Source organism: Xyrauchen texanus, chromosome 46, assembly GCF_025860055.1.
Source record: "Xyrauchen texanus isolate HMW12.3.18 chromosome 46, RBS_HiC_50CHRs, whole genome shotgun sequence".
Lineage (NCBI taxonomy): Eukaryota > Metazoa > Chordata > Actinopteri > Cypriniformes > Catostomidae > Xyrauchen > Xyrauchen texanus.
In genome coordinates, this window is record NC_068321.1 from 19,093,381 (window position 1) to 19,119,371 (window position 25,991).

General features: G+C 38.4%; 1 protein-coding gene across 1 annotated transcript in view; it reads left to right on the forward strand.

Moving 5' to 3' along the window:
- The window catches only part of smpd3 (sphingomyelin phosphodiesterase 3), a 55,176-nt gene extending 29,610 nt beyond the window's left edge, over positions 1–25,566 (forward strand). Inside the window, exons 2-8 of the mRNA XM_052119292.1 lie at positions 1,271–2,978; positions 11,251–11,326; positions 14,499–14,660; positions 15,964–16,053; positions 19,731–19,794; positions 19,877–20,039; positions 21,126–25,566. Coding sequence (XP_051975252.1) covers positions 1,569–2,978; positions 11,251–11,326; positions 14,499–14,660; positions 15,964–16,053; positions 19,731–19,794; positions 19,877–20,039; positions 21,126–21,227 — 2,067 coding nt within the window. The 5' untranslated portion in view covers positions 1,271–1,568 and the 3' untranslated portion in view covers positions 21,228–25,566. The remainder of the gene's footprint in view (positions 1–1,270; positions 2,979–11,250; positions 11,327–14,498; positions 14,661–15,963; positions 16,054–19,730; positions 19,795–19,876; positions 20,040–21,125) is intronic.
- Positions 25,567–25,991: the final 425 nt, after the last annotated feature.

Below are 25,991 nucleotides of genomic sequence, written 5' to 3' on the forward strand. Positions count from 1 at the left end.
TTTAATTATCTTTGTGAGGACGCAGTCTAATCTTTCTCCTCTATTCCTTATGGTGTGTGCCTACTTTTCCTGCATGTTTATTTCATGTGCAACAACCAGAAAAAAACAACCAGTTCTTTCCACAGCCACTTCACAAAGGGACTTAGTTATCATATTTTAGAGTAAAACCTGTGCAGTGGGAGCTTTTTAAATGGTAATGATCCTAAATTCTCGTTTGTTGAAATCCCGAGGTCACTCGAGAAAACAAGCCACATCTGGCAGGGCTACAGACTGCGACTAAAATGGACACAAATGTGACCAATATAATTGATTGCGACAATAATTAATAATTTAGAGTGCGTTCATATGCGGTTTCGTCAGATATCATCTTGTGAGTTATTGAATACATCTTTAGAGCACGCACTAGTGGGAGTAATCTGCTTTTCACCCGTTCTGTTTCTGATGAGCTTGTTGCACTGCACTGCACGCAACAACAAACCCAGCGTGACAGAGTCATGAGCAAATGACTCTTTTGAACTGGATCTTTTTCATGAATCACCTGAAAAGAACTGAAGCTTTGAACTCAGAAGCTTGGTCAGCGATTTGAATCAGAATTAATTTTTTTCAGCGAATCAGCCGTCAGTGAGCTCACAACTGGGAGTGCAGACATTTCAAAATAATACTCTATACAGTATATAATTAAGCTTTTGACAATTGTGGGACTTGTACACAACTATTACACAAGGTGAAAATATTTATTGATGCTCAAAATGACAACACACTACTAAATGCATACTATACTTTATGTAAATATATGTAATGTAGAATCTAAAGAGCAGTAATAAATAAATAAATAAAAATTATCTTATATTTGTATAAATTATAAAAGTAGTGTGAACATTTATGAGACATAAGGGAATGCAAACTTATCTTCTGAACTATATATACTGTTTATTAAACCTTTGATGAATGGGTTATTAGCTGACTTCCTTTTCTTTGGCTTTCTATCTTGTTTCCGAACAGCAATCTATATCGAGAAAATCTGTGATTTGGCTACAAAAAATCTAAATGTGAAAAACTTTTAGAATTGTTCTTACACAGCCAGCTACATTTGGTGACCTGACACTCTGTATTCTATAAAAAGCTATCATTATTTATTATTCATCATGATTTCAGAAATGTTTGAAATTTGACTGGGATCCACTTTGTTGATTGCACATTATCCTCCACTTTCAACTGATTGCCTGTTTATTCTGCCCCCCCCCCCCTCCCCCACCCCCCTTGTCTGCAGGCTCTGCACTAACGAAGCCTCACTACCTTTTGCATTGCCTTGTGTGGAATATTCTGGATCCCAGGAGGATTTTTTTTGCCATCACCATGATCAGATTCATCATAAGACTGTAGCACTGCAGACCCCCTCCAAGGAGGGTTGAGGCTGGGCACGGAACCCATTATATCCTGTATTCAAAATTGAACACTGTGAAAGAACCATGTAGTGTACCTTCTACCACCACAGGGGGGCGGGTTAACTTGTGGTTCTTTTTTTAGTGTTTTTTAAAAGGGAAGTTGGTCTAGAAGGTGAGCCAGAAATGGTCTTGCACACTTCTCCCTACCCCAGTGCCTTCCTCAGCTTCCTGAGCCGTCTGTCTTGGGCCTTTGTTTTCCCTTGCTACTGGCTGTTGGACCGGTTGCTGGCATCCTGTGTTGCAACATCACTGGAGAAACGTAGACGCTCCCAGGATCCCTGCTCGTTCCTGGCACTAGGGGTCCTGATCTCAACACCTCTCTACCTAGTGCTGCTACTGGCATCCCTCCCATTGGCCTTTCTTGGCTTCATTTTGTGGGCTCCATTGCAGAGCATCAGGAACCCGTACATCTACTCCCACCAGAAACCAGACAAGCATGCCGATGAGCAGGGAGGAGTTCCAGGGAATGAGGCGGCATTTGCTGAGTGGCGCCCGCAGGGTTGCAGCTTTTGCTTTGGGAGTGCCAATGTTTGCCTGTTGCCAGACTCACTAGCCCGCTTCAATAACCTGGCATATACTCAACGGCGGGCACGGGAAGTGGGAAAACGGATCCGAAATGGTGCCAGTAGACCGCAGATCAAGATATACATCGACTCGCCCACTAATACTTCGATTAGTGCCGCATCCTTCTGCAGCTTGGCGACTCAGGGCTTTCGTCGCACCTCTTCTCTGGACCATCGTCCCGAACATACAGCCACCACTGAAACTGAGACTGAGCCCTTAACAGAGTGTCCCATCCATCCCTCAGGAGGTACAATCATGGATTGCCCCATCCATAACACTGGAGCCCAGAATTCCTCTGAGTGTCCCCTTCACCCCAATGGAGAAGAGCATGTCCCAGACTGTCCGGTCCATCAGTTTTCAGACCCACATGCCTCCAGTGAGTGTCCAGTGCATAGTAACAGCACCCAAAACTCTGAGGACTGTCCTCTCCATCCAGCTGGAGTACAGATCAGCATTACTTCTCCTGATCCAGAGCCACCCGAGGCTGAAAAAGGTAGCCATCAGACCAGGGAGGGAGACACAGGTAGCCTAGAAAGCCGCACTGCCTCTAGGGAATCCCTGGTACGATTCCATGCAGCTGATGGAGGCATATCGCCCAATAACACCCTTTCACAGCACCGCACCTCAGTCTTCAAAAGACCCGTTGGACGCAAGCGACGTCATGGTGATGACGGCTTTGACCACGAGATCTCTGCCTTCTTCCCTGCCAACCTGGACTTCCTGTGTCTGCAGGAAGTCTTTGACAGGCGGGCTGCAGACAGGCTCAGGAGACAGCTGCACCGCTATTTCCCCTTCGTTTTGAGCGACGTGGGACGCTATGGCTGGAAAGGCTGTTGCTCCCAGTTCAAGTTCTTGAACAGCGGGTTGCTGTTGGCCAGTCGCTATCCCATTTTGGATGCCCGTTATGAGTGCTTTCCTAATGGGCGCAGTGAGGATGCTCTGGCTGCTAAGGGAGTTCTTTTTGCCAAGGTGAGTGTGTTTCTTATATTCTTTGATGTAGCTTTGTTTTGACATAACATTTAAAAGTGGATTAGCTACATTCCAAGTTAATTAACTACACCCCAAAACCAGCAATGGTAAAAGGACTTCTAAAAGTGATAATTTACACTACATGGGCTAAGGTATCTGGACACCTTCTTCTACTCCCATTGTTAACATGTACTGTAAATCAAAACATTTTAGTAGAATGGTGTATTCCTTTTCTGTTCCAGCATATCAATGCCCCTTTGCACAATTTGGGCCATTAGGGCCAGTTCCTGTTTTTAAAGGTGTCATGGCATGTGTTCCCTTTAGTTAAAGCTGGACTGGTGGTTTGAGTCTACACAAACAGTCTGAATAATTTACAACTAGCCCTTTGTAGCCCAGAGCGCTGGTTTGAAACACTCATCTGTCATGCCTTCAGAAACATATGCTTCCTCTCTTTGTTGAAGCTTGGTAGACGTACATTGCCGAAGTGTGTTGCATTAGATATGGTATTAATGGGTCTTTGCATTTATGATGAGATTATATTGCAATTATAATTTGACTATAAAACAGTATTTTATGCTTAGCATAGTCTGTATTTTGTACAGACAGGATCATTTGTCTTGTAGCTGCTGTTGAAAGCATTCTCCAATGCAGCCTATGTTTTCTACATGATGCATTGTAGTGCAAAAGATGTAAATTTCTGTTAACTCATGGATTATGAACTAAAGTGATATTTAATAACAAATATTAAATTCCCGGCCAGTTTCCCTTATCTTTATGTACTGTGGCACATACTTAGGTAGGCCAGGTGTAGAACATAGTTAAGGTGTGAGAACTGTTGCATGATTTGTATATGTATTAGCTATTGTATGTGTAGCTCTCATCTAGAGTGATGATGAGCTCAGGCTTTTAGGTTGGAGATGTCATTACTCTTTCAGTATGTTGGCTGATTCTGGCCACATTCCAGACCTGATCTCCTTTTCCTTCCAAAAGGCAACAGGCCAGCTGCTATTGTATGTCAGACAAGGCTGATAAATACAAACACTGAGAGTGTGTGTGTGTGTGTGTGTGTGTGTGTGTGTGTGTGTGTGTGTGTGTGTGTGTGAGGGGCTTGTTAAATATTGAAAACTGTACACAGAAGGACAACAGGTCAATGCCAAATTCTCTCTACAGAGATTCTCACTTGAATTGACGTTCACTATGTAACCCTCTAGTAACAAGGTAACGTCATAGTACTCACAATTTCAAAAAGACAGGATACCTGGCAGCCCAGCTATTGATGATGATCTGACTGGTTTTACCCTGCAGTATTAATTATGAAATGATTAACATGAAAAAAATCAGTTGGTGCGGTGCCTTCATTAATGAAAACTTCTGTAAGATATTAAAGTTTTCTAAATAAATTACATTATTTATCTTCTTAGATGTGTCTTATTTATCTTAAACTACTTTAACTATACCCCTTAAACCACACAACAGAACACAATTTCTTCAGTGATCAACACGATATCAATTTATTAATACAACAGAAAATCAAAGAAAATAATAAAATGAAATGCACTTCTAAAATCCTCAAATAATTTGTAGATATAACAAAAATTAACTCACAACATTAACTCTTCTGAATCAGTTGAAACAATTTAATCAACAATGACTCACATGAATCACCATATACCTTCCAGTAACATGAATCAGATTCACTAAATCAATTCCCTGAATCCTCAAATCACTCAATAGAAAAAAGCATGACTCAGTGTTCGAATGAATCAAATGGGCAATTGAATCAAATGTTCATACAAATCACTTATTCATATATACAAATAACCCAGAATTCAGAGTTTATATTGAGCTCAAATGCTTATTTACTCTTCTTTATTGGGACCCATTGGAAAATTCTTGTGTAAAACAGTTTAAGATCAAGTTACGATCCAGCAGCAATGTTTGACTCAATTTCCACACACATGATGATTGATGGTTAAGATGAATCTTTCGCTGGAGATTAACTTAACTCACAGGACCTCGGTGGCATTGATCATCCTTTTGTGAAAGCACAATGAAGAGTCTCAGAAGAAGTCATGAGTAATGATGAGAGAAAGGGAAATAACCTCCTTGCTGTCTTTCAAGCTGTCCATCGGCCAACCGGAAACTCTTCCCAGCTGTAGCGATTCGTCGTCCGTAATCATTGGTCCATTTCAAGCAGTCAATCATATCCATAATAACATTTGATTAGTTAGAAGTTTCCAGAAAAAAGAAAACGAATTAACATGCAATGTATATTTTCAAACATACACAATTTAAAAAATGACACTTAAAAAAAAAAAGAAATCGCATTACACATTTTTAAAAACAAAACATATTTGAGCAAAATTAAGTTGAAAACACTGAGTAGGCTACAAATCTATCATGGTGTTGTTGGTTTACGCAGCTGTTTCTAGAATTATTGATTGAATATTGCTAAAAGGTTCTGGCCTCTTTTTTGCTTAGTGTTAGCATTTGAACCACAAAATAAGCCCTGAAGGTTTCAAAATAGGACTAGGGTAACTATATTTTTTTATGTCAAGTTATAGTCAGTATGAACGTTGACAACCCATTTTACTTCTGCAATGTGACATATTTTAGTGTAAACTGGATATTAAACAGGACAAAGTGTACGACTGGATTGTTTGGACTGTGAAAAGTGGGCCATAATGGAGCCAGACTAAATTTGACTTTCCTAAAACAATGCTTAAATAGCTTTTTTGGCTATTGGTTAAAAACATTTACATGGCAATGGAAAATCTATTCAGAATATTAAAAATTATATCTGGAAATGTTTCTAATTATATTTAGCTCAAAAGCTTTTCACTGGTGCAATAAAATAATTGTTAATATTTAACAACTGTACATTTTCAAGGAAATTCATTGGTCAATGTCAGAGAAAGAGTATGTTGTTGCATTTTGATTAAATATTTTCCTTTGGAAAAACTTGGACTGATGAATCATTTACAACAAGACCAGGAGTATGCATTAAGAAAGTAAACAGAACAAATTTTATTTTATGTTGACTTTTTAATGAGGACAGATCTTGGACCATAGTTAATTCGAACTGCAAGTGATTCAGTTCACACAGTTACCTTGTGTTTAACACAGATACAGTAATTGATAGTAGAACTGCTGTGAAAATCCCACAAGAGCTTGGTGACAAAACTCAAGATAATTAGTTAGAAACTCACACTTAAGTTCTTATGGAAAAAAAAACATAATAAAGGTTTTGGCTTAATTAACTCACTCAGATGGAACAAGATTGTAGAGTGTCAATCTCTCTCTCTCTCTCTCTCTCTCTCTCTCTCCAATGTTATTGGCCCAGTACAGAAAGAATTGTGAGTCTAAAAACCCTACGATTGGAGCCTCTGTGTCAAACGATTTTGGGTGGGCGTTGGGCTAGAAAATGAATGGGGGGAGGGAGGATGAGAGGGAGGGATGTGTTTGGAGTGGAGATATTAATTAAAAATGCTTCCCGTAGGAATGAGCGGCCCTTTAATTAAGGCTTTTCAGCATGTATGTTCAGCCTCTTATTATTATTCAAGAGCGATCTGCACTCGCAACGTCAAGGGTAGAGCACTCTTTTGAGTGTGCAACATGGTTTGCATATTGTGTGTATTTGTTTGTTAATCGGCTCCTGTACATAGGTAATTTTGTCAGTTGCTTGGTTTATATTTCTGTCGTGTCATAACGGGCGGTGGAATCTTATTGGTTCAATGTCTTGCTCCACATGCTGTAGTTCTATATTAAACATTAAATATATTCTGAATGGCTGTGATTGTGCTGTGTCACACAGCATCTTAGACAAATTACAGGAGTTGTATTTCTCTTTTGAAATAACAAGTTCAATGTACTACGTAGTCTAACATTTGCAATGCAAGCTCCCATTCCAGGCCACTCAGGACATTTATGGAAACTAAGCTGCGAAAACAGGTCATTAAGAAATCATCATTACAATGTCACAAATTTCAGCATATTAACATATGGCCGTCCATATTTAAAAATCAATTCCCAATGACTTAACTAAATAATTAAGATTGGGAGAGATCACATGTAACATGCCCACTTTAAAGTTTGTTGTGGTAACAGCCTTGTTAATGCATATTCATTATTATAAAACAGATAGTTCTGTTCCCGAATGCTGATTGGTCAACAGCTGTGCTTAATTTATGATAAAGCACAGTTCTGACCTCTTCACGGAACTTCTTTTTGTATCACTCCGCAGCATTCCACTTCGCATCATGCCTAATAATGCCTTCAGCTGTGTCTATATTCACAATATAGTATGGCCTCTCATGCCTTATTGCTTTTTTATAAAACAGATAGTTCCGGTTCTGGATGCTGATTGGTCAACAGCCGTGCATTATTCATGATTAAGCACAGCTCTCACATCTTCACAGAATTTCTTTTTGAATCACTCCGCAACACCCATAACTGACTGTTATTCTTGTTGCCGAGCAACATTCTGTTTCTTGTTGCCGAGCAACATTCTGTTCACTGTTTACTGCCAGGGAATATAGTTTCTGGTTACAAAGTATACCATTTTAATTTAACATTAATGTTCTTAATATTTTTATTATGTGGTGACTGTTTTATAAAAGCAATAAGGCACTCGAGGCTGTGCCATATTGTGAATATAGTCACGGCTGAAGGGGTTGCAGACACTCTGCTTCGCGTCGTGCCTAACAATGCCCTTCAGCTGTGACTGTATTCACAATATAGCATGGCCTCTCATGCCTTATTGCTTAATTCATATACTGTAGATGTCTTAAAGGTACAGTCACAGGGGCCTGGGTAGCTCTACCACCCCTGGAGTCGAGAGTTCAAATCCAGGCTGTGCTGAGTGACTCCAGCCAGGTCTCATAAGCAAACAAATTGGCCCGGTTGCTAGGGAGGATAGAGTCATATGGGGTAACCTCCTCGTGGTCGCAATTAGGGGTTCTTGCTCTCAATTAGGCACGTGGTAAGTTGCCCCCCAAATCCTGAATATGTGGTTACTGCTTACGAAGGAAGTGAATGGGGGCCAATCTGTAATGTTTAATGAATGTTCAAATACTCACTGTTTTCAAAAGCCACAGGACCTAAACAATATGCATGTTAACGTGATTTTAGTATGATAAATCGTTTACTAACCTTTTCTGTTTAAAGTTATTTAAAATTGTGTTGCCATGAAAACATAATGGAGGAAACCCCTAAATTTAAATGACTTTTTAGCTCAAATAATACTAAAGATTTAACAGAAGAATTACTGTAAGTGCTTTTACATAATATAAAAGGTACATAAAATGTAGAACACAGCCCTTTAAATATAGCACTAGCAAATAGCACTGAAGGGTTGTGACCCATTGCTCCTGCTGTGGTCAACTCTGTTTAAAAAGATTTGTTAGAGTAAAACACTGCAGTCTTCAGTTTTAGTTGTTTCTTTGCTCTGTCTATGTTGTCAACTCAGTGCTCAAGCTGCTTTTAGCAGTGGATTAGAAGGATGGAGGAAGTTTATTAGACATCCAGACTATGAGTGTGTGTGTTTGCACATTGGACTTTCTGAGCCAGATGATTTTTCCTCCATTGGGCAAATAATCTTTAACCTTCTTAGAGATCCCACATGTGGCAGTAAAATTCCAATTAGCACACTGCTCATAATCACTTATGTGCATGTATGTGCACACACACGCACCAACAAACACATACACTCACTTGTACTTTAAAACTGAAATGTGTCATTTCTGGTCCACTAATATAATTGCTGAAAGGTTTTCTGAACACTTTCCCCATCTTGCCTTTGGTCAGTCAAACAGATAGTCTAAACAGTTGGTTGAGTCAATGTTGCTGTTTCAGACTGGTTGGGATGCTCAAACAAACAAAGTTTAACAGCATTACACTTTTGGGGAAATCAGCCAACAAAGGTCTTACCAGTCATGTTTTATGCATATTAAGCTGGAATTACAGAATGTATTTGAACATAGAAACTACACACTTCAGCTTTACCTCAAATAAAACATTATGCAAGGTCTCACACATGTAAAATAACAATTTCTCCTCTAGTCTTTAAATGCAAACACACACACTCTTAGCCAAGCATGGATAAACACTTGAAATATTCATACACAAAGACGCAGAAAGAGAAAGCAAGGGAGGGCAGAAAAAGAGAACATAGGAAAGCAAAGTGAGCAGTGAAATGAAAGAGTAACAGCCATGTTTTGTCCAAAGATATAAGCTCACAGTACAAACCACTGTCAGACTCTCATTAACATAATTAAATCTACAAATCACCTCAAACGCAATGACATTTATTACTGCCTGTTGCTTGCAATTTGTGGAGACTGACTTTTGGGTCTTTCTTGTTTTAAAGGCAGTAGAGAAACTGGCCAGCCGTACTGTAGCTCTCAGCACTTTTGAATAGGAGTCCTTGCTGGGGATGAGCCCATGTAAGTCATTGAATGGTTTACACTAAATGCACCATTTGAGTAAAACAAGGAAACAAAAAACTCCAGTGCATAAAGCTGAAGAGGAGAGGGGTTAAGCAGTAGAGAATGAAAGTCAAACACATATCGTTCAGTGTGAATTTGCAACCTTTTAGGTTTGTTTAATTTGCTCTCCTAACTAGTGCCTGACCGATTTATCGATCGGGCGATTTAACGGCCAATATTGGGGTGATTTAGAATTGGTGTCATGATGTAGTTTGTCCAGCAGAGCACACTCCGGCTCCACTTTTTACAGAGCTGAGCTGACGGTGGTTTTGCAGACAGTGCGGAGTTAAGCGGTGTCTTCACGGTAAGCTGCTAATTAGTTTGTGAAATACATTCTGGAAAAAATGACCCCATCATTTTCCCTTTTCTATATAACTAATATAACTTTAACCCTGTCCCTGACAACCATGTCACTCATGTTGATCACATCGGTTGGCTATGTTAGCCAGCTATAGTTTGTCAGAGCATCTTTTCGCAGCTCAGCAGACAACGGTGCGATGGTGTATTGTGTCTGTTTTGTTGATTTCAAGCTACGTTGTTAACTAGTTGTTAAGACGCAATGCTGGAAAGTAAATAAAGCCTATCTTTTGCTCTCCGTGACAACAAGCTTATAGCTAACTAGCTAACCACTTAGCTACTTTCATACCTTGTCTGCTCAGTGGAAGCTAATGTGTAAACATATATTCACAAAACTGTACGCCCTTCAACTGAACAATTCCATTTATTGTGTTTACAAAATGTAATATTTAAAAGTCTAGTTTTCCACCATTGAAAGTTTCCCCTGAACTTGTATAGCACCACTGCCGCTGTTTATCTCTTGACTAGGCAGGTGTAAATGCTTCTTGTTTTACAATCTGCTCCTAATTTACTGGCAGTATTAAAATAGTCAGCATTGGACTGATACTATACAGCCCTCCTGCTGTTTATTTAGCTGTATTTTTTTTGTTTTTTTTTAAATGGTCAGCCATTTACTGATACTAAACATACAGTACTGATTTTTATTTAGCTAGTTATTGTGTTTTTATTGATTATTTATTTAAATGGTCAGCAACTGACTGATACTAAACATATACTGATTTTTATTTAGCTATAATTTTAACTTACTTTTTATTTAAATGGTCAGCAAATGACTGATACTGACCATACAGTACTGATATTTATTTAGCTATTTGTTGTTTTTTTTATTTACTCTTTTTTTTCTCAGTGTTCATTTCTAGAATTTGTTGACAGTGTATAATAATAAGGTCAAATATTCTTTGATAAAAATATTTGTTTAAGAAAGCAGCCTTCTGAGAGGACATAGAAAAGGTCTGTTTTCATTCCAGCTCAAAAAGGAGCTATATCGGCCACCATATCGGTAATCGGTGAATTTTCCCCTCTAAAATCTGTATCGTCTCAAAAATCACATATTGGTTGGGCTCTACTCCTAACGAATCAGTTTGTCATTCAAATATTCAGTGCATCTGATCATGATATCACAAAGGCAGTATTATGCTTGAGCCCCGGCAAGAGAAAATTATGTATTTGGTGTGCCTAAATGAGCAAGTGTTTTGAAAAGCTCAGAGGTGTGCATGTTGTGACTATAACCTTTTAACATGCTCCCCAGACAAGCTACAGCCAGATAAAAGGAATCTAGAGTGTTTTGACAGATGAGGGACAGGCTGACATTGATGGAGTGAGAGAAAGGATGTTGACAGTACTGTGCATTTCAGTTTCACTTTTGATGTGGCAAAGTTATCACTTCAATCTCTTTTGTCCTCATGCTCTCTTTTCTCTATCCCTCTCAGGTGCAGGTGGGATGCTCTGCTCAGGAACAACAGGTTGTTGGATATATCACATGTACTCATTTGCATGCTATTGAAGGTAGGTGACTATAACAATTGGATGCACGCATATTGATAAGACATATTCAGTACACCTGAATTCAACATTTTTGTTCTTTAAATTCTTTAAAACAATAGCTATTTAACTGTGCATGTTACATGAATTATACCCCAAATCATATGGCTTGTTGAGGAGAGGTGTGCTATTACTTTTTTAGGATGATAAAACAGGCAAAAGAAAATCCTATATTGAAGGAGGGACCCGAGCCATAAATAAGGATTAGAATATTATAGCGACTTGGAGAGGAGCTCTGTTGTGGGCTTGTAACAGTGCCATTATAATGGATGTGTTAATATTCAGGTTGATATAAATATAAACATTATGTCAGTGTGGCAAAGTTTTTGCAAAATGAAAATACGTGCATTATTACATGTTTAGCTGCAATTTCCCAGTGAAATGGCAGTGGTGTGTGCTGAAAACGAGTCAAATTGTGTCGTAATCAGACAAGACTTTTAAGTTAAATATTAGATTGAGGTTTTAATGAGTAAAACGTACCTCCCCAACCTAAACCTTTAACATAAACTTCACTGATACTGTCTAAAATGAAAAGCGACATGGAAAGCACTTTTTCTGAAGAATCCACTTCATCTCATGTCGCTTCTAAGATGCTTTCGGCTCAAGAGTCAGCTTGCATGCTTGAATGGTCTCGAACCGTGGCCCTTAGAGTTCAAAGTCTAACACTCTATCAGGTGAGCCACTGCACTAGCTAATCACATGTAACACAAGCATTAAAATAGGCCCTTTCCCACCTCCAGTCCCTACTTTTCCTTTAGTAACTTTCTAAATGAGAACTATTACGAGAAACAGAACACCTGAGGAGACTTTTCCCCAGTTGCATTCACATTCACATACTGTTGTTACCACTGTAGTGACGTCATCTAGTGTCGACCATTTTTCTTCTGACGTGGTTGGAACGTGCGATTCAATAGCAACAACAAAAAAACAAAATCAACAACACCGATGGAGGATGCCAGGATCAGAGTTACAGGTTTGTTAGGGCTGTTTTACAAGAGCTTTGGCTGCATCCGAAAATGTAGGCAGCTGCCACGACAGCATATTTGACTGAATAGAACTCTAAAGGAAACTGGTCTCTGAACAGTTTAAAAAGCACCTTGTCCAGGGTGTGCTGCGTGAATCCAGCCAGGCCTCCTAAGCAACCAAATTGGCCTGGTTGCTAGGGAGGGTAGACTCACATGGGATATAACCGCCCCTGACAGCGGCCCTGACCGCTCCAGGCAGCCGGCTTGGAGCCCCTCCTCCCCTCGCAGTCGGCGGCGGCTCCGATTTTGGTGTACGTAGTGGCGAGGACTCTACTACGATGCATCCCTCCTCCTCTGGGTTGCAGCACCAGTGTAACACAGTTCAATGGAAAGGAGGAGGCGAGAACCAGCTTAACAATATAAATAATATTTTGATGATTAACTTAAACATAAACACATACAGGGCAGCTGCCTGTAATTCTCTCTCTCTCTCTCAAGCTGCCGCCTCTGGTCACCTTTATACCCCTCGGGCTTGATCAGCCTGATTAGGGGAGGGTGTACAGCATCACGGCCCTGACCCACCCTCCACCCTGCTACACTAACCCTCGCAAAAAAAGTTTTTTTAGTATGTTCTTTATGCGATTTTAATTATGGGGACACTGGAAAATACACACACACACACTGTAGCAGTAGCAGTACTCTGACTGGTGCAGTGACACTGAGTGATACTGACAGGTTTGTCCTGATCCTACTACTCGTCTAAGTGGATTTCCACATATAACAAGGGAAATGGAGAGAGGAAAAAAAGGGAGAGAAATATCTGGCATTGCCCATGAAAGTCAAACAGGTCAAAACATTGTAAAAAAAAACGCCCCATTCTAACTCCCTATTCTGAATCCCACATACACTCCAAAATCGACACTTCACAATTCACACACTGGGTGCTGTGACATCACTGCATGTTGACCCCAGTTCTCCACTCCTCTTCCCTGCTCGGATTAATCAACGTGTCCCGCTCGCCCACAGGGTCCCCGTTCCCATGGCAACGAGCTCTCGCCGATCCTGCCGTCAGCTCTATTTAAAGCTTGCGTCCTCAGGCGGTCATTTTTTACGTAGACACACTTGCTATTCCGGGATCCACCTACGCCTCTGTGTGTCTGCTATCCGTTCTAATTATAGAGTGAGGGCTATTTCAGGAGGATAAATGAAACATATGGGAATGAGGAAATAAAAGGGGGAGGAAGGAAAGAGAGACCTGATTATGTTGTAGTGATGCTGGACAGGGACTTACAGGGACAAGTGTGGTTTGGTTAATAGCACGTGGCAGCGTTGTCTCTGGATATTGTCAAGCCGTTGTTTTCCTGTCAATGTATGTGTGAGTGTCTATGTTATAGACTTTGACAGTGCAGAGGTGGAATAAGTTATTCTTATGACGTACACATGCATGTAAATGAAGTACTTTTCTTTCCCTACACTGAAATATGGTTTCTTAAGCCAGCAGTTTTAAGACCTCAACCTACACAGCACCTAAAGGAATATTTTATTGCTCTGAGGTTGCTCTTTCATACTGTAGCTCAGGAGACCTAATGGCCCTAATCACCCTCATGCCCTCACCCTCATTTTAGACAAATATTTCTTCTGTAGGTCCATACAATGCAAGTGAATCATGACCAGAACTTTGAAGCTCCAAAAATCACATATAAGCAGCATAAAAGATTCCATGAAACATACTTTCATCTTTCAACAGCTGTTTGAGAGGTGTCCCCCCTCCCCCCTCACTTTCTCTCTCCTTTTCTCTTCTTCACCTGCCTCTGTCTGCACGAACCAATGCAGAGGGGAGATGTTACAGATCATCTCCTCTTCACCCATGCTTCACTGCTCTCTCTCTTTCTCTATTTTTCCAACCTGGCCTCATTAAAATGCTACATCTGCCAAAACCGCCTCAGAACGAGAGTGTGTGAAATGCAAAAATGTGATAAACTGAAGGCTCCTCAGTGTGATGCTATTTCATTACATTATACACAAACTAAATGAGCTGTTTTTCGCAATGCAATCTGTGCACTCTTTATTGAATAAAATCCCACGTAAAATGGAATTTGGTGGTTTTATTAGATTTTTCTTCCTGGTAGGCATTGTTGGTGTAAATCTCTCTCGCTCTCTGTCTCTCTCAGGTGATTCGTCGGTGCGCTGTGAGCAGTTGGATATGTTGCTTGAGTGGGGCGCTGAGTTTAAGAAGGCCACCTTAGGTCCCACCGATGAGGAGAAAGTTCTGGAAGATCAGGTGGCCTTTGACGTCATCCTTGGAGACCTCAATTTTGACAACTGCTCCTCAGGTAAACATTTGCTCCATACAGACTTCACTGCATTTAAATAGTATACTAACCCATTAAGCCTTATTTTACAAAACAGTTGGAACAGCAATATAATAAAAGACACCAATGTTCAAAAATAATGTAATATATTGATAATTATATTATGCCACATAAAATACTGTAGTTCATTAGCCAAACTTAAGGGTACAAAGATCATTCCATGCACAAAAGATTGACACATTAAAGGGATAGTTCACCCAAAAAATTTACTCACACTCCTGTCATCACAGATGTGTATGGCTTTCTTTCCTCTGCTGAACATAAATAAGAATTTTTATAAGAATATCTCAGCTTTGTAGATCCATACAAAGCAAGTGAATTGTGACCAGAACTTTGAGGGTCCAAAAAATGCATAAAGACATAAAACATAAAAGGATTTAACATGACTCCATTGATTAAATCCATATCTTCTGAAGCGATATAATAGGTGTGGGTAAGAAACAGATCAATATTCAAGTCCTTTTTTTACTATAAATTCTTCTCCCTGCCCAGTAGGTGGGAATATGCACAAATAATGTGAATCACCAAAAACAAAAGAAGAAGAATGTGAAAGTGGATATTTATAGTAAAATAGGACTTAAATATTGATCTGTTTCTCACCCACACCTATCATATCGTTTCTGAAGATATGTATTTAAACACTGGAGTTATATTTATTACTTTTATGCTGCCTTTATGTGCTTTTTGGATCTTCAAAGTTCTGGCCACCTTTCACTTGCATTGTATGAACCTACAGAGATGAGATATTCATCTAAAAATCAACCTTTGTGTTGTGTTTGAAGTGAATGGGGCCAGTCCATAAATGCTAAATACACACATAGTTTCAAAAGTATAGCCGCAAGATGTAAACGTTATATGTGTTAACTTGATTTTAGTGTGATTAAATCACTTGGTAACCTTATCTGTTTCAAGTTATATCAAATACATAGGATTACAGGGTTTCCTTGTCATGAAAAGGAAGTTGTAATATTGGATATATCTTTACACCGATAAGGTTAGTAAGACATTTTATCACACTAAATGTTCAAATGTTTAATGTTTACATCTTGTGGCTATACTTTTAAACAGTGAGTATTTTAGTTTTGAACTCTAAATCAATCAGATTTTATAGCAAGGAATATATTTGTGGCAAGAAAATTATATGGTTTAGATTTTTCTAAGGTGTCTTGTAAATTTAGTTTGTTTTGAATGAACTGTGTATTGTTGTATGACCAGAAGGAGGCAATGTTAAACCCTTTTCTAAATGCTTTTTTCTCTCTTTCAGAGGATAAGCTTGAACAGCAGCACTCCCTGTTCACTCATTATAAAGACCCCTGTCGTCTTGGTCCTGGAGAGGACAAACCATGGGCTTTGGGTAAGTTCTACAACTTTTACTATTAATAACCAAATAACGTTAAATTAATTGGCCCGATTGATATATCAGTCTGCAACAACTTATAACACAAACGTTGAAGAAAAAGTCCCATAAGGTTTGATTTGTGAGTTACAACCTTCGTGCCTTTGAGCAAAGCATCTCCCATGTTGCTCTAGAGGAAATGTAGAAAAAAACATATTGTAAGATGCATTGGATAGTCACTCCGAAAATCGATAATCACTGTGAACAATAATCAGTGTTATCAAGATTTGGGGTATCATTGGTCAAAAGCAAATATTAACTAGTAATAAAATACTACAACAGATAATGAATAATAAAGCTTGTAACCTACAGGTTTGAACTGCATAGCGTTTCTGGTTTTACATGTGTAGCGTAAAACTCTTAACGCATGTATTGAGACAAATATTATACAAATAATGTGGTCACAGTACTAGCTTCCATCCTAATTCATGTAATGGAAAATTGCGATTATTTTTCAAATATCTTTTTACATTACATTTATGCATTTGGCAGACGCTTTTATCCAAAGCGACTTACAGTGCACTTATTACAGGGACAATCCCCCCAGAGCAACCTGGAGTTAAGTGTCTTGCTCAAGGACACAATGGTGGTGGCTGTGGGGATCCAACCTACAACCTTCTGATTGTAGGTTGGAAAGCTGGTGCCCCCAGGGAATTGGTGCCTTACGCAGACTGCCTTTGTAGTGGTACTGAGAATACATATTAATTAATTAATTAATTAATTCACATTTAATAATCCTGTTTAAAAATAAGAAATATGGGCTAGCCTATCTGCAAATTAAAAGAAATCACAGGTTTAGATTCTTAACAGTTTTTGGAAGTCACATTTGTTTGAATATGCGGTCTAATGATGCTCGCTCATAATGTCTGTGATAATTATTTCTAATGAAATGTGAATGAATAAATGCAAGCAAATAACTCTTTAATGTGCAGATGTCCTCGTGAATGCAGAATGCTGCAGTAAAGTCTTTATCATACGTCTCCATTGCAATATTTGGCAAGAAAATATATGTGGTGTTTGTTTCTTTCTCCTCTTTTTTACTTATATTATGGTGGTTGGCAAACCATGCTTAACTTGCCCTTACCGCCTCCAACTGAATAGTCGTTATGTTGGGAGAAAAAGCTTTTAGGCGTTCAGCTCTGGCCTGTTGAATTTCTATAGTTATATAGTGCCGCTTATCGGATTAGAGCTGCTAATGAGCTGCTAATGACTCATTCACGCAGTGATCACAGTGGTAGAAAGCCTGTTCTGAATGCATTCCCATTGTAAATGTACTTTACAATCTAAATATAAGAACTCACAAACCCAGAAACATATGAAATGTTGAAGTTTTGCTCAGACGTGTACAAGTTATTCAAAACATGCCTCATGTTAGTGCAAACACCTACATAGTTGTCACTTTCCAGGACATCTCAAAAACTATCACTGAATTAGAGACATTCCAAGCAGTTTTTTAGTTGAGTTTGGAGAAGCCTTCATGTTAGAGCTAAATTAGATGTCACCGCGGTCGCGCACAGATGGTGCACCAGATGAGGTGGCGGGAGACCACGGGAGAGAAGTTCTTGCCCAGCCCCAATTCTGAAATAGATCTAACAGAGTGAAGGCCTTTCATGACACTTTTGATTTTAGTGGGTGCCATTTGAGGGTGTGTTCCATTTCTCTTTTTTAGTGCACCCTGTTTCTATCAACTAACATCAGAAAAAAAATTAGATGCATTTTTATTAGAGAAAAGCTTCACCAGAAATGTTTTATAATTTTAAATCTCAAAAAGACAGATATAATTAAAATTTTGTCATCATTTACTCAGCTTCAAGTTGTTCCTTACGACTTTCTTCTATGGAACATTAAAAGGAGAAATTAGGCAGAATGTTAGAGGACTAAAAGGCTCACCTAACATTCACTTCATAGTATGGGGGAAAAAAGGAGCGTCAATGTACTTAAACATTTCTCCTCAAATGTTCCATGAAAGAAATGTAGGTTTGGAGTGACATGAGGGTAAGAAAATTGGGGGAACTAGCCCTTTATGCACTATTTGATGTTTAAGTTACAAGAGAAAACACAAACCTGTTTTACAATATTAAAAAGCAAGTTTGCATAACTGCGAATATGCCTAACCTCCTCATGGAAAACTATTCCTGTTTAAATAATAGGGCTTTAGATAGACCAGTACAAAATTCTCAAGCATTTATTGGCTAGATATTTAATGGGTAGAAAGCAATGCTTTCCAAAAAATAAATAATTAATTTACTCATTCCTGCTTTTCTTTAAAAAAAAGCAAAAATCAAGGTTACAGTGAGGCATTTACAATGGATGTGAACGGGGCCGATGAAGTTTATAATTTTATAAAAGCACTTACATTAATTCTTCTGTTAAAACTCATGTATTATTTGAGTTGTTACGTTGTTTAAATCATCATTTAACATCATTACATCATCATGACACCAAAGTTGTAAAATTGGCTATAACTTTACACAGAAAAGGTTAGTAAGCGCTTTTTAGCACTAAAATCATGTTAACACACATATTGTTTACATCTTGTGTCTATACTTTTGAAACAGTGAGTATTTTAACGTTTACGAATTGGCCCCCATTCACTTCCATTGAATGTTCCTTTTATTTAGGTAAAAAAAAAACATTTTGTTAATCAACATTATGCCACTAATAATGAGCTTAACTTTTATAAAACCTGAAATATTCATTTAACAATGAACCTGGCCTTGTGCCTGATATTTTTAAATTATCAAGACATTTTTGAAACCCATTGAAATTCAGCGAGATGACTAATAGCAACTTCATTAGAATATTGACCTCTGGAAAGTACTGGAACTACTGTAATTACAGTATCTTGCATACTGGGATCAGTGAAGTATTAAGAGCAATAAACAACAGAGAGAAGTGTTAGGTGGGGATGGCCAGTCAGAACCATAAAAACTCAGTATGTCTTTATATATATATCAGAACTTTGGTTTGACTCATTGAGTTTTCCCTTGAGCTTATTTTAATGGTGTGTGAGACCTGGCGGTTATAGTCTCTAGAGATGGCTTTTAAGAAGGCAAGGTGATAAGATGTTCTTTACTCATAGTTTGGAATAAACAATGTCCACACAGCAATATCAATTTAAAATGCTTTGTTGTCCATTTAATTAAATATATATCTTACAGAGTTTAAAGCATGTGGATCTATGGTAAGAACCATATGTTCCTGCCACCTGTCCCTTCCTGATACAACCCATGGGAAGTTTAAATATCATGTGATATTAACAGGTGACCACACCTAACACCACTGGTGCACACCGCCATCTTGTGGTTTGAACAATCATTACATTTGGCTCCTACACCATGATTGCACCTTGATGTGAAATATCTGCTTCTTGAATAACTCAAGAGTCTTCATACGGTCATGCTATAAATATAGTATGGTGAAAATATGTACAGTGCTATAGTGATTAAAATGTCAATAATGGAATCTGTAATTTAGAAGGGATGTATGACTCAGGGGCCATTGTACTGTATATCTATACTCTTCTCCAGAGGTCTCTAACAGGACAAATCTTTACTGTTGTACATCTATATCTTTGTCAACAACTAATAAAACATGTATCATCTCTGTTGTTGTATATGCATGCATTTTAACAGGTACATTGTTGGACACAAGCGGGCTGTATGATGAGGAAGTCAGCTCGCCAGAGAGCTTACAAAAGTGAGTAGAAGACACGCAAACACACAAATACACATATTATGCTTAATGGGACACACTCGGTAATACGGCATTTGTCTGATAGAGTGATGGAGAATGAGGAGGGGAGAAAAGAGTACTTGGTTTTCCCTGCCAGCAAGAACCACTGTCCCAGCCAGAAGGGGCGCAAAATTCCCCTTAAGGGCAATGGTAGGAGGATCGACTACATCTTGTATAAAGAAGAAGGCCTGCAACAGGACTGGAAAGTGGTGAGTTGTGATTAAAGATCAGTTTCCCTGTCAAATTCCTTATGCGATTACGACTTACCACTAAGTTGTGTTTCTATGAAAAGATTGTAATTGACACCAAATTTCATTAGAACTGTTATTTCAAAAATAACTGAATGCCACTTGATGAATTGAAGACACAGTTCAGTTTGCTTTATCTTGTTGACGTATTTCCTATTGAAACAGGACGTTTGGGCTGGACATCTCAAATCGTCCCTTTAAAAAATTATAATAATAGCCAATAGACTTTAGGTACATCCAAGCCATGAACCAAGTTTTGTTGTTTGCCTCTCATTATGGAAAGCATTTTATTAGACAAAAAATGGTGTAGTGCAAGATAAGTCTAAAAGTCTAAATATTTAGTCTGTTTTGGCCTGCTAAAGGTTATTTTTGTCAACTTTTTGGAGTCACTAGTCATATATGTCCTCAAAGTTAACAGACCACATTTAACTACAATTTTAAACAAGCAACGTAAAGTCATGTGACATCAAGATAGCATAATACTGTTTGAAACATATATTGTACCATAATGCATTGTGTTTCACATTCTGTTTTCTTTAAAAAAGCAATAAACAGTTTATACTGTGCAGTATTCCAAGAAGGTATAGCTGGAGGCTGGAGATCTCCAAATGGGGGTGGAATCAATGGGGTTAATCCAGAAGGGGGCAAAGTTACTCCAAAGGGGGTTGCAACAACTCCAAAAGGGAGCGTCACTTTCACACACAATTAGGGCAAGGGTAGTTTAGTGGCTCCCTATATCTTTGCTGGGGTTTCGGAGCTCCCACCCCTTTTTGAGGCTCTGTCTGCAGCTATATCCTTCTTCAGTATTCAGGGAGTAGTGTTATATTTATTCTGCTCTATGCTGCCGTCCCATGGAGCAGTACTGGAATAGTATGTTTACATGTCCATTGAACGAGTTGTCCTCATAGAAGATTTATAGTAACTGCAGTTCATACAACTGTTCCAGTAGAGTTATTCATGGAGGTATAATCTACCTTTATCCACTGATGATATAATTTTGCTATTATTTTTAATAGTTATTAAAGATTTGATCAATCCCCTTTACAGGATATAGAAGAGTTTAGCTTCATCACTCAACTGGCTGGACTGACTGACCACCTCTCAGTGGCCGCAAGACTGGTAGTGTCAACCAGTGAAGAGGAGACTTAGAACCCAGCCGTAATTCAAAAAAATCAATGCCACAGAGAGACCGAGAGAGAGAGAATTTGAGTGAAAGAAAAAACAGCAGGAAGCATTAGTCAAGCCTTCCATCAGATGAAGGCAGAGTGATTGAGAGGGTTGAAGAGTCGTAAAAACGATCGATGGCTTGAGATGGAAAGCAAACAGAAAGAGAGAGGAGAGAAATCAACCAATCACCAGAAAGCAGTATGTGAGTGTGTGACATTCCGGACCATTTTGTTAATGCCATGGACACGACAACAGTCTCACTCTCCATCTATCCCTGGACTCTCTATGTTTACATCTGAACTCTATAGAAGAATATAAAAGATTTAACTCACCTTAGCACTTCTAATGCTTTCCAGTGAGGCTTATGAAGGGGCAAAGTACATGTGTGCCATGACCCGGAGAATCTTCGAAGGAAATCTGTTATATGGGAAAATGCCTACGTTGACTGTACTTCTTGTTAATACGGACATGGATGTCTGTTTGTTTAAAGTTAGTCCACCACAAGAGGACAAGACCTCTCCCTTGTCTATCCCTCAGCTCTTCAAAAGACCTCAGCAAAAAGTGTCTTTCTTTTCTAAAATCTTTCTAAGGTTTCTATGGCCTTGTGCCATCTTTTTAGGGAGTTTATATACCGATATACAGGTGTATTGTATGGCCCCATACAACACTAAGTTGATCTCAAACAATTAAGTGCAGTCCAGAACATTTCGTTCATGTTGCATTGACTGCTGGGACACAGTGACCAAACGCTGAAATCTGCACACCATAGGAAAACTCATCAGTTGGTGGGAATTTAACCCTTTGGATGTTCTAATTGTCGGTAGACGCATGTTTTCTAAGTGCACTGCCATATTGTGGCCTGCATGTTTGAAGTAAAGTCTGCCAAAAAAAATGAAAACACACAAGCACCCCCCACCACAAACAACACTTGTTTCCCTATCGTAGTATTGTTGTGGCTTCATTACAGGGACATATGATACCCTGAAAGCCTCCCGTTTCAGTGTTCACTGTTTACATATTTGAGCCAAGATGGTGGTCCCCTGCAAATGTTTACACGCGTATTTCAGGCAACAGTACCAAAAATGGCCGATCTGAATCCCCAGTTAAACCCACCGAAACTCTCTCTTCATCTGTTAACACAGTTGCTTTTATACTCTCTAAAATTCTGTTGTTATAAGTTGTTATAATTATTAATATTATTGGTATTATCATTATTCTTACTATTGTTCGTAGATTTGAAATTATGTGATTTTTTACAAATGATTACATTCCTCATGATGTATTTATCTGCTTTTTGCTGTGTTAGAGGTTTATAGCATCTGTAGTGTAGAGCTCAGCCCTGTTTCGACTGACAGACTAATTGGCAAATCAGCAAGCTAATGAGCATTGCAATATAATGCTGCGTTTCAATTAAAAAAGTCTTCCTACTTGGAAAAGTGCAATGGAATTCCGCAAACATGGTGTCACACAGAGCAATGAACACTGTTAATAAGCAATCATTTGCATGGATGATGCATCAATGAGTGCTTTTACATGCACACCAAGATGCTACCAAAAATCAGCTGTCTGTCAACGCAAGAAAACCGCATGCACGTGAGACTTGAAATCATTGGTTTGTTCTCTGCTTTTGGATCTCAAAATGTAAACAGGCATGTGCACAACATTTGCACGCTTTGGAAATGCCAGTAAATGTGTTTACATGCAACGAACAATCAGGGTAATGTGCAAAAATCAACATGTAATGTTTTTTCTTAAACCGTTTGTGACCTTACCCTGATAAAGAAAAAACGTTTAATCGTACATTGTCAGCTTATTTAGCATAATCGGTGAATGTAAACACGCTCAATGAGTATGAGTTCCAACATATAAGGGATCGTGTAGAATTAGCTGGTTATTACCGCAAAATAAACCCTGTCTGAGTGATCAGGACTTTTGTCAGATCTTGTATCATCTTAAATGTTATCAAATAAATGGACATAATTGTTAAAATGGTAATAAAATTTAAATTACTTTATTATATGAGAATAAAGAAGCCACATAGTGCAATATTATACATGAAAGTAGCACAGCTATATAGAAAATTGGTTTCCCAGGGACAACAAGCATTAATCATTATACAAAAATATTTTACTATGGAATAACCAATCAGAATTAAGTATTCCAAAGAGCTGTGTAATTATACATAGTAATAAAGCCTGTTTAGCAAACGTTTATACAGACATGTGTGTAACACAGGGTGATAGTCAAACACCTGTAAAACAAATGCTGGGATGACCATTTTATCATCATATTATGAGAATTGGATCAACTTTGTGGTTAAAAGTCGGAGATATTAAGTAGGAATATCTCACAATTAACTTTGGTTGGAATGCAGCATTAATCCAGATCCAGTCAGCAAGCCCCCACCTGGTACTAATTTATAATCTCACTTATCATTCTTGGATCAGGTCAATGTGGCATAATAAGCCTTTTTCAGATCCACCAATACACAAGCTAAAAAGGGATTGTGGGATGGTAGAAGACAATTTTATCTCTGGGTAGTGGTAGCCCTATTCATAAACTGCCATCCTCTTCAAAGATACTGTATGTAATCTCTAGATGAATCAGAGGTCAAGGGTCAAACAGGGAGAGCTGTAGTAACGATGCATGCAGTGAAATAATGAAGCTTCACAAATTCTCAGTAAGATCTTACTGTTATCTATATATTGTTTTCAAGGCTATATACTTTTTGTTGTTGTTTTTATTTTGTTTTTTCTTTGTTAATCTTGAGGAATGCTGCTTAATGCAAGCTTTCGGCTGGCCAGGTACTTAAGGGGGATATGGTAAGGGAAAAGCTTTCTCTATGTCAGCTCTTTATAAATACATTTTGGTTCTGCTTTTATTAAAAAAAAAATCCCTCTTTGATTCAAAGTTTGTGTGTTTACTAATTCATTTGGAGCCAAGGACTGAAACTTGCTATGTATCAATTGGCACAATGCCCTGATTGTATTCGATCAGTTTGGTCACAGCACTGCCTACTGGCCAAAGTACATAAAATATGGCCAATAATAATCACCACTTTGGAGTCTAGTTCTTTGCTCTTTTCATTTCTGTGGCACTGCAGAATACTATTATGAACAGTTTTTCAATGTCTGCCATACGGCTTTCTGCCATGTTATTTTCACCAAAACTTTTTGGGGCATTAGCACTGTTCTGCAGGAAAAATGTAGTATGTGATAATGCTTTAAATAATGGTAAATTACTAAGGCTTTGAACCACTTTTCATAAATTTACAATCAGGAGTGTTATGAAGAAACATACAGTATCTAATAAACCTTACATTGTGCCATTGGGGTTCCTGTCCCCCATAGTAATTTCTACTCTCAACTATTTATAAGTGTGATTAGAAGTGTTGTTTCACGTTATACACTGTGGAATTTACCACTGGTTAACTCTATACACAGTTTACTATTGATAGGTTTTGCTTTGTAATGGCTAACATTTTAGAATCAGATTGTTTGAGAATAACATAATCTAAAGTGACGGCATACACTGTTCCTTTGAGAAAGACCCAAATGCTTAACATGAATTTTAAAATGGAAAGATAGTTCCATGAAAGACATGTGAGCCTGTATAAGAAAGTCTTATCCAAAACTTTCATTTTGCACATTCTGTTCATTTTAGAAAATTCCACAGGAAGCAGAAGTTACAAGGTAGAATGCCACATCACAACAGCATTCGTCTAAGTAATTTATATAATTCTTCAAAAGCAAAAATTATTTCAGATGTCCTGTAATAGAAGGTAATGAATTTTGATGTTAGGATGGTTGGGTATGCACTTGGTTTATATATATATATATACACACAGTATACACTCACTGAGCACTTTCTTAGAATACTTATTATCTAATCAGCTAATCTTGTGGCAGCAGTGCAATGCATTAAATCATGCAGATACAGGTCAGGAGCTTTACTTAATGTTCACATCAACCACAAGAATAAGGAAAAAATGTGGTCTCAGTGATTTCGGCCGTGGCATTGTAGGTGCCAGACAGGCTGATTTGAGTATTTTTTTAACTGCTCCTGGAATCTCCTGGAATTTTCACACACAAGTCTAGAGTTTACTCAGAATGGTGCCAAAACCAAAAAACATCCATTGAGTGGCACTTCTACAGATGGAAATGCCTTATTGATGAGAGAGTTCAATGGAGAATAGCCAGACTGGTTCAAACAGACAGAAAGGCTATGTTAACTCAGATAATCACTCTGTACAATTGTAGTGAGCAGAATAGCATGACACGTTGAAACTTGAAGTAGATAAGCTACAAAAGCAGAAGACCACATTGGGCACTTTATTAGGACCATAGTGTTCTCAATAAAGTGCTCAGTGAGTGTGTACTGTATATAAATATTTTTTGTCTTTTAGAATAAATAAATTCATGAAATACAAATATGGTTTTCTGGGTTTATTTGGTTTTTAGGTACTATCAGCTTGGCCAGGCTGGAAGACCAGCATAAACCAGCTAAGATAAGCAAGCCATCTTAGGCTGGATTAAACTGCATTTATTTTTTAGCAACCATTAGCAAAGTGATTTTCTTTCTCAAATTTTTATTTAAAAGCAAAACTTGGCCTGGCTAGTGACAAATCTCCCTGCATACAAGCAGTAAATTGTGTTCATCAGCTCAACACATCAGCTCAGTTTCTCATGGTTAAACATACAGTTGTGCGGCTTTTAAACCCTGGATGAAAGTGCTCAGTTTTTGTCA